This window comes from Morone saxatilis, unplaced genomic scaffold (genome assembly GCF_004916995.1).
Source record: "Morone saxatilis isolate NCDOM2014 unplaced genomic scaffold, NCSU_SB_2.0 Contig0, whole genome shotgun sequence".
Classification (NCBI taxonomy): Eukaryota; Metazoa; Chordata; class Actinopteri; family Moronidae; genus Morone; species Morone saxatilis.
Genome location: NW_023339650.1, coordinates 20585819 through 20595569, shown reverse-complemented (window position 1 = coordinate 20595569; position 9751 = coordinate 20585819). Strand labels below are relative to the sequence as shown.

Below are 9751 nucleotides of genomic sequence, written 5' to 3'. Positions count from 1 at the left end.
AAACTGGTCGCAGGTCAGATACTGTAGAAACTGGTCGCAGGTCAGATACTGCTGTGGGAATCTGTAATCTGACCCCAGAGCTGCAGTGAAGGACACCTTTTCTTTCTCCTCTTTAACCGGCGGTGAATAGAAACTCTCTCCGCCGTCTGTTTGCCGAGTCGCCGCCCGGAGGCATTGTCTGCCCCAGTTGCCATGGCAACTGCCGGTGCACCTCAGGTAGGGGCCTGTTTTATTCCCAGTGTAGCGAGGAGGAGCCGCTGAAGAGGAGCGGAGGCTGGAGCAGGTCTGGACTCTGGACCGAGACGGGTTGGGTTCTGAGTCCATCGGTTAACACATCCTGCCTGAGGTTAGGAGGGTAAATATAAACACAGACGCAGAGTTTGATGGTTTTAAAGTTTCTTCAGGAGTATAAATATTGTGATTAGATCATCAGATCTAATCCAAACCTCAGAGGTGTGATTTATAATATGTCAGCGTTCTCCTGTTTCGAGGGTTGAGATGTTGAACTTTACTCGGCTCTGCCCACCGATTGCTTACATTTCTGCCTGAATGTTTTTAAGCTGTTAAACTGCAAACTATAGTTCATAATCTGGAGATATCCTTCACCACGAGCACCGAGTGAACACACTGAAGCACGTCTGCGGCCGTACAAACTGAACTGAAACCTCTCAGCCAGGTTCACCTCCTGTGCTGGTAGTTGGATTGTGTTACTCTTATATTTTAATATTTATTCGTTTTTTGACAGTCAGCAACTATTTTAATAGTCAATTCTCATTTTCACCATCTTTATAAACGTAAACAAGATAAACTAGTAGAAATAAAACGTCAGCGGTTCACTGGACTCTCCGTCAACAGGAGCAGGAAGCAAACAGGTCAATCAGCTTCCTCCTCTTCCTCTAACGCTGCTGCACTCGGGTCACGTCCTGAGTCTCTGGCCCTAATAGCTGTGAACGGCCGGTGACTGCACGCCTGCTCCTCTAAATATAGCAGCACCGCCAACATGAACGCAGCAGTTTCTACCCGTCAGTCTCCGAGGCTGCACCGCCGATAACAACTATCACTTTATATTTAAACACACACGAGCCTTTAATACGAACGTGTGTTAGTTTAATCGGCAGCTTTTCTTCCTTCCCATCTTTTGAACTGCTGTTGGCAGCGTTGATTGATTTTAATTAGGGCGGAAACTTCTTTTCTTTGTCAATTAATATGACAACTTTAAATACTTTGTTTTGTCTGTCCGAACCCGACTGAAAGAAAAACATCCTCACTTTTGAGAATGAAATGTTTTCTGTTTTTAGTCGACTTGGACATTCCCTCTTATGTTTTTTGGGGCATTTTGGAAGTGAGATTATGTCTGAATGCAGCTGTTTCACAACATCTGTCACATGACCGGACAGTGTATGAGCACAACTTTAAATCTCACATCACAACAACAGCTGAGAGAAAGGAAACGTGTTGTTTTAAGAAGCTGAGTTCAGCATTTAGTGACTACAGTGAGTTAGGTTGTTATTTTTATCTCCGTAATTAAATAAAATCATTGGTGGACTGTTACTCTGTTCTCTCTGTCCGCTGCTTCATTTAGATCAGAGTTTATTCTTTCTGTTGCTTCAGTGAAACAATAACATGAGCACAACAATCTAATAATCATGTTCATGTCTGGTGTGAAAGGTCATGAAGTGTCTCTCTCTCTCTCTGTTGGAAGATGTGGATGAACTCTTCTGTTCCTGACAGTGGGGATGAAATTACAGCTTCAGGTCTGTCAGTTAGCCGTAATGTCGCAGTCTGACTCCACGTTCGTCTCACTGGAGCTAAACTTTCAGCCAACTTTGGTGCGGTGAAGAACGAACAAAGACACAAACAAAGCACGTTTAATGTGAAAAGAACAGCGCCGGTGCAGCGGTTTGTGTAACAGCAGGACTGTCCTCCGCTGCTGGAGACACAGCGCTCTCCACTCAACAGCTCCAGGTGATGAGACGCTTTGAACTGCTTACAGGTTCGGACGAAGCTTTCGGACAAATGCTTAAAAGTTAAAATTAACTCGTAGTGGCCTGAAAAGGAAGGTAGACGAGGGAGACCGGGCGCCGACTGGCCCAGAAGGAACCCAGGGAGGCGTTGAAGTGGACTAATCTGTCATTATCTGAGTGACGTCAGGTCGGGTCAGCGTCCACAGGGATCAGAGCCAGCTGTAAATCCATGTAACCTACCTGGATATCAGCACCGAGGAAACCCGACAATGACTCGTCTTTTTGCGTCGCTTGTTCCTTTATCTGAATGAAACATGAACCAAAATGTGTTTTTTCTTCACCGTGTCTCTCGCAGGTCATCTGGTGAGGAGTGCCAAAGCTTTTAGGCGGAGGAGTGGCAGACAGCGCCACCCAGGCGTGCAGAGTGGGACTGCAATCCCGTCTCAACCCGACGACCGACAAGCTTCCCGAAGCGCTGCAGCCGCTGCCAGATGGACCGCGCACTCTGAGAGCAGAGCGAGTCAGGACCCGAAGCAACCGAGGAGAGGAGCCGGGGGGCCAACGCTCGCCGGAGCAGGAAAGGGAGGGCGCTGTTCGGTAGGGAGAGGAGAGGACGAAGCTCCACGATGTCGTCAAACAGGACCCAGAACCCCCACGGACTGAAACAGATAGGCCTGGACCAGATATGGGACGACCTGCGGGCTGGCATCCAGCAGGTGTACACGCGGCAGAGCATGGCCAAGTCACGCTACATGGAACTCTACACGTATCCTGAGAGATCGGGGAGGGTTGGCGCTGCGATTAAAGCTCTGTGTTGGGTCGAGTCTTACAAATGTGAAAATGAATTAAGTACATTTAAAAGCTCATTCACTGGTTTTAGTGAATATATAAGTCAGACAATATGAAATATGTCAGCTTTGGAAAATTGTGGTGCACATTTTTCACTATTATCTGACATTTTTATAGATAATAATTAACGTTAATTAAGTTTTACTCACTTTAAGAGTGTAAACATTTATATTTAGTTTAATTATTTACCAAGACAATCAGAATCTCACCTAAAGGATCTTTTTTTTAAGTTTAGTGACGTTGCCTTACAGTAGCAAATGGTTACCACTATTGTGTGTGTGTGTGTGTGTGGCGCACTGGTTTGCTACTTCCTCCTTTCTAAAAACCAAAACCTGTTTTATTGTGGTTTGCTCAGGTAGCGACACCCAGGACAAAGTCCTGAAAACAGGAAACAACAAACATTTCACTTCACGATAGCGTCTGGTGCTTTTACATAATTCACAATATCCACTAATATCCACACAGGTAGGGTTTACAGTCACAGGTAAACCAGGACGTACAGACAGTTAAAATACAGCACTGTCGAAGTACAAAGGGGGTGATTCTTTCTCGAGGCACATTTGGTTGTTGGCAGAACCTCGCCTTCCTTCTCGGCAGCTTTTCTAGCAGTAAAGGATGGTCGTCATTCCCTTGGAAGCTTACGAAATGGCACCCGCAGCCATGTAGCTCAGAGCTGGGTAATCCCGAGAACCCTGTGGAGGACAGCTCTCATTTGAAACTACGCTATATAAATATATATATATCTATCGCTGGTTACCAGTTATAGTTAGCTTTGTAGCATGTTGTGTATAAAAGAAATCCTGTGAGGAATAACAACCATCAGTGCTGTAGCTTCTTGTTTCATGCTTCTAAAGATCTGCTACATGTTGGAGATGAATTAAAGCTTTATTTTAGGTTTAACACTGTTCAGATTCAGCGTTAGAGTTCGGTCGTCTGTGATGTGTCTGTCTGTTCCTTAACTCTCCCCTCAGACATGTATATAACTATTGTACCAGCGTCCACCAGTCCAGCCAGGGCAGGGGCTCGGTGCCTCCAGCCAAGCCCTCCAAAAAGTCCACCACTCCAGGTGGGGCTCAGTTTGTAGGCCTGGAGCTCTACAAGCGACTCAAGGAGTTCCTGAAGAACTATTTGACCAGCCTGCTGAAGGTGAGTCCACACACGTCTCTGCAGCGTCAGCACTTCTTTGTTTTGTGTAATTTCCTGATGACACTCTCTCTACATTTCACCGATATTCTCTCTGTTCCGGGTTTTCCCTCCAGGATGGCGAGGACCTAATGGATGAGTGTGTGTTGAAGTTTTACACCCAGCAGTGGGAGGATTACCGTTTCTCTAGTAAGGTCCTCAACGGGATCTGTGCCTACCTCAACCGCCACTGGGTCAGACGGGAGTGTGATGAGGGACGCAAGGGAATCTATGAGATATACTCGGTACGTCTGCTATCTGCAGGGGATTGTGCCGGTACTGTGGGGGCACGCTGCTCACACCAGAGCTTAAATGAATACTGAAGGTGTGTTTGGATCCGAAGTATTTTTAGCTTCTAATCACGCTCAGTAGAGCCGGAGCGAGAACTCGAGTCTGAGTATCATCAGAAAACAACTCTCCTCCTCTTATAATCAAAAACATTCCACTGAAGTTAACGCTGTTTTCTAATAAATATAGCAACTTCTTACTTAACATCTTAACTTGCAGATTTACTTGCAGTTAGAAAGCATAAAAGAAGTTAACAACCGTCGTAACTCACCATACAACGTCCTACCACCTCTGGAGCTCCATTAAACAGATGCTGTTTCCTTCTTTGTACGCAGACAAGCCAGCGTGTTTGTCTGATAAATGTCTCATCATACCTTAAGTAGTGTTACACAGAGGATTGTATGGAAGGATTAGCTGATAAAACATCACAGTCCTGACCTGTCAGAGAGCTGCATTAGATAATGAGCTACTTCTGCAAATTATTCATGATCGTGTAAGTACAGAAACAATACTGTTCTCCAAATAGATGGAGCTTCGTAGTGGATGACTCTGGGAGCTGAAGTCACAGCCGATCCTCTGTGCTTCATGTTTGTGTTGATGCATCGGTTTAAAGGATTCCTTCATTATAAAGCTTTCACAAGACAGACTGACTGACTCAATGAATGAATGTCCAAAAGGAATGGAGACGAGTATCAAACATGCAGCCTGAAGTCTTTTGACCTTTTTGTTAACCTTCTCGTTGTTGTCTTCGCCCTCTCCTCTCCTACTCTGCTGCTTCCTCCCAGCTGGCACTTGTGACCTGGAGGGAGTGTTTATTCCGACCCCTCAACAAACAGGTGTGTTTTACTTCTTTTTAATAGACGTGGAGAGAGAAATAAGTGGCACAACGCAGAGATTTAAACTTCATAATGTTCAGTTTGTGTGCCTTAACCTTCTGTCTGTCTTTACATGAGCTTTTAGTTTTGTCATTGTACAAATACTAACATTAATTTCTCTTTTTCAGGTAACAAACGCTGTGCTGAAGCTGATAGAGAGAGAGAGGAATGGCGAGACCATTAACACCAGACTGATCAGCGGTGTGGTCCAGTCTTATGGTAGGTCCATGAGTACAGTGAAGAAATAAAGAAGTGCAAAGCCACACGCTTGTAACTCTGAGGTCCATAAGTACATACAACTGATCTTAACTCCTCCTTTATGATTAGTTTTAAAAGTGTGAGCCACCAAATCTCTTCAACCTTCAAATACGAGAGGCCAGTTTCAGCCCTTCTTCTTTTAATTCTGCTTCCTGTAGCTGTGATAATTCCTCCGTCGTCAGTTGATATCGTGTTTGATTTTAGGCCGGATCGGGATTTCGGATAGATCTGAAAACCTAACTGAATGATTTCATTTCATGTAGAACGTCTGCAGGGAATCAGTCAGTACAGGTATATATGGGATGTGTTTACGTTGAATGGTTTTGTTTGGCAAGTTACGAGATGTCTAACAACATAGATGAACAACTCTCAAGATTGTAAACAGACATAATGTATTGAACGGGGCGGTACAAAGTTTTTATAATGCTTAATTTTAAACTTTCCGTTTATTTTTAGGAATATTTTTGAATCTGAATATACTACTTGATGATTTTCAACATAATCTTGTGTTTCATCGACACAATCATTTGAGTAAACCAAATTATCTTTAAATGTTTTAAATGAAAAGATCCTGGCGTGTTCAGTTGTCATTTAATTGATTAGATAAGTCCTCTGTTGATCCCTTTCTCTGCAAATTACGAAAAATCACATTATAGTAACAATTTAGATGTAATGAAAAAGGCTTTAAGAGTCTTTTAAAGTGCTTGAATGTTTCTCTTGTAAAGCTGTACGAACCCTGTATAAAATATTGAATTGTCACTAGATACTAAAAGTCAAGTCCTGGTTCAAGTGAAACTTAGATATTCCTCTTAACAAACCTCATCTGTCGTCCATCCAGACACAAAGATTGAATCATGTTGAGTAACTGTGAAGCTAACAGGGTTTATCCTGTGGTTAAAAGGCATTAATATCTGTTCTTGTGTGTCCCCTCTCCTCCTCCAGTTGAGCTGGGTCTGAACGAGGAGGACGCCTTCGCCAAAGGCCCCACGCTGTCCGTGTACAAGGAGTACTTTGAATGTCAGTTCCTCACTGACACAGAACGTTTCTACACGCGTGAGAGCACAGAGTTCCTGCAGCAGAACCCCGTCACCGAGTACATGAAGAAGGTAGACGCTCTTTCCAATTCAAACACTGAATGAATTCAACAGGTTCATGGCAGGTTATGAAAGATTTACTTGTTGTGGTGCTTTTAAAACTCCTCTGGGTAACATTTCAGCTGTGAGTGACAGTGATGATGTTTTTTCCTCAGGCGGAGGCCCGTCTGCTGGAGGAGCAGCGGCGTGTGCAGGTTTACCTCCATGAATCCACCCAGGACGAGCTGGCCAGGAAGTGTGAGCAGGTCCTCATAGAGAAACACCTGGAGATCTTCCACACCGAGTTTCAGAACCTTCTGGACGCCGACAAGAATGAAGGTAAACCTGCCGTTTTATTTTGGTCTGCGTGTTGCCGTGTCCTCTGACCCTGAACAGAAATCCTGCTGTCTTTACACACAAAACTGGGTCCTTGCTGCAATATTGGAGGTCCTGATACAGAATTATTATTGATTCACAGTATTAAAGACATGAAGGTTCAACTGGGAGATATAAGAGAGAAGGTACAGGAAATAAACTCATAGCTGCTTGCAAAGGGTCAAATATCTAACTCAATATTCCCAAAGGGGTTTAAAGATGCAGCCACTAGGTGGAGACATTGTGCCAGGAGAAGGCCAGCACTTACAGATGTACTGTGTAGATATTTCTTCCCTTGATGAGCAGGAACAGCTAAATGTCAACAGTTTACTTTCCACTTTTATATTCAGTGTAACAAACTTGCAAAGACTGTGTGATGTGCATTGTTTTTGGAAATATGACTGATGATATACCGTCTCTCTCCCCGTATCTCCTCTTAGACCTGGGACGGATGTACAACCTGGTGTCTCGGATCACAGACGGTTTGGGTGAACTGAAGAAACTTCTAGAGACTCACATCCACAACCAGGGTCTGGCCGCCATCGAGAAGTGTGGAGAGGCTGCGCTCAACGTACGGACCGCTTTTTTACCTCCGATAACAATTCTCAAGAGTTAATGTCCTGATCCGAACATTCTGTGGACGGTTTTCAGTCCTTATCAGCCACATTATCATTATCTTACAGGCTCAGTAGTACACACTTGTTAGAAAAGATCTATTTTTAATGTGCAGGTATCAGATTGATACTCGAAGCAGCCATTCAGGTTTCTCTCTCTCTCGTGATCAGTCGAGAATTTGGGCTGAAAGCAGGAAGTCGAGCGTAGTAAAGGTGTAAAAAAGTGCAGTCAGTAACACAAATATGTGTTTGTTTCTTCCAGGACCCAAAAGTTTACGTCCAGACCACCCTGGACGTCCATAAGAAGTACAACGCCTTGGTCATGTCTGCCTTCAACAACGACGCCGGCTTCGTGGCAGCACTCGACAAGGTCGGTAAAATCACACCGTGAACTTTACAGGAGAGAATCGGAGCGTCTGTCCGTGAGATATCATGTACAGATATTCTGTGTTTTCACAGGCGTGTGGTCGGTTCATCAACAACAACGCCGTCACCAGGATGGCTCAGTCGTCCAGCAAATCTCCAGAGCTGCTGGCCAGATACTGCGACTCTTTACTGAAGAAGAGGTGGGTCATATTGGAGGTGGACAGGAAGTCTTTACAGTGCTCAGACTAAAAGCCCACTTACGCCCTCTAACGCCTGACTCTTGTCTTCAGTGGGAAACGGTACAATCAGCATTCGTTCCCGGGTTTAATCCCTCGCCCTTTTCCAGCGTGATGCCGAAACACGCTGAGGTTCTACATTATTGATTGTTTGTTTTTGTTACAGTCGAAGGTGGCAAGTTTGTTCTTTGTATGGTACAAAATGCAGCAGTGACAAGACAGCGAGGTGAGACAGCAAACAGACGGGCTCACAGTGCTGACTCAGCGCTGTGCAGATGTGAGAGACAGACAGTGAAATATAACAGAATAGAGGAGTGTAGTGAGGAGCTGATCACTGGAAGGAGACTTGAGAGCAGGAAACCATCAGTAGTTGGAGTGTGTGGGTTTACCTGCATACTGAATACACACACTAATGTTAGGATAGGAAGATAGAAGAAGGAAGTGAGCAGGCGTTTAGATTCTTTATGCACTGCAGTCCGTCCTGAGGCAAATATAAACTGTGTGTTTTTACTTCAGCTCTAAAAACCCAGAGGAGGCAGAACTGGAGGACACACTCAACCAAGTGGTGAGATACTTCGACCTGTTTGCACAAATGTACACATATATATATATATTGTACTGGAGGGAGTACACATACAGCTGCAGTGCAGTACTCTCCTCTGATTGTCCGTCTGTCCTCTTTCAGATGGTTGTGTTCAAGTACATCGAGGACAAAGACGTTTTCCAGAAGTTTTATGCTAAGATGTTGGCCAAACGTCTGGTCCACCAGAACAGCGCCAGTGACGACGCAGAGGCCAGCATGATCTCCAAACTGAAGGTGTGACTCAGTCCGCCCCGCAGAGAGCTCACACTGTCTCTGTCTCTCTGGTTTCACCCTCGGCTTCCTCACACTAACTCTGGGTCTGTTCTTGTTTTCATGCAGCAAGCGTGCGGGTTCGAGTACACGTCCAAACTGCAGCGAATGTTCCAGGACATCGGAGTCAGTAAAGACCTGAACGAACAGTTCAAGAAGCACCTGACCAACTCTGAGCCTCTGGACTGTGAGCACACACGCACGCACGCACACACACACACACACACACACACACGCGTATCTGCTGATCCCTAAAGTATTCAGGTCACAAATGCACAAAGAATTATGATTTTACTTTAAATTTAGAGTTCCCACTTCCCGTTTTTATTCATTTAATTTCATTTAATTTAAACTTTGTAAAGACAATGAGACATAAAACCTCTTTAATATTCAAAAACTGGACAGAAAAGATGAACAGGCACTACGAGGAGCAGATGAATGATTTGAATGATTTTACATCATCTTTGTGTCTTACAGTGGACTTCAGTATCCAGGTTCTTAGCTCTGGGTCTTGGCCTTTCCAGCAGTCCTGCACCTTCGCTCTGCCTTCTGAGGTAAGACTAACATAAGAGTAGCTTTTATGACCTCAGTGCGACCGAATTAGTCTCTGGAGGTCCCCGGACCGCAGTTTGAGAACCACCACTCTGAACTCTCCTCTTTGTGTCTGTTTCTGTGCAGCTGGAGCGAAGCTATCAGCGCTTCACAGCGTTTTACGCCAGCAGGCACAGCGGCAGGAAGCTCACCTGGCTCTATCACCTGTCCAAAGGAGAGCTGGTCACCAACTGCTTCAAGAACAGGTACACACAGAGAGAGGGGAC

General features: G+C 44.8%; 1 protein-coding gene across 1 annotated transcript; it reads left to right on the top strand.

Moving 5' to 3' along the window:
* Positions 1–2319: 2319 nt before the first annotated feature.
* LOC118322283 (cullin-1) lies at positions 2320–9736 on the top strand (the record flags this gene model as incomplete). The annotated part of the gene is given in 15 exon segments (XM_035653932.1): positions 2320–2730; positions 3785–3959; positions 4073–4240; positions 5069–5119; positions 5287–5377; positions 6359–6522; positions 6666–6828; positions 7305–7435; positions 7741–7848; positions 7938–8044; positions 8597–8645; positions 8766–8897; positions 9003–9120; positions 9411–9487; positions 9612–9736. Coding segments are annotated over 15 exon segments (1799 nt in total), but the record flags the coding sequence as incomplete, so codon positions are not given.
* Between the last annotated feature and the right edge of the window lie 15 nt (positions 9737–9751).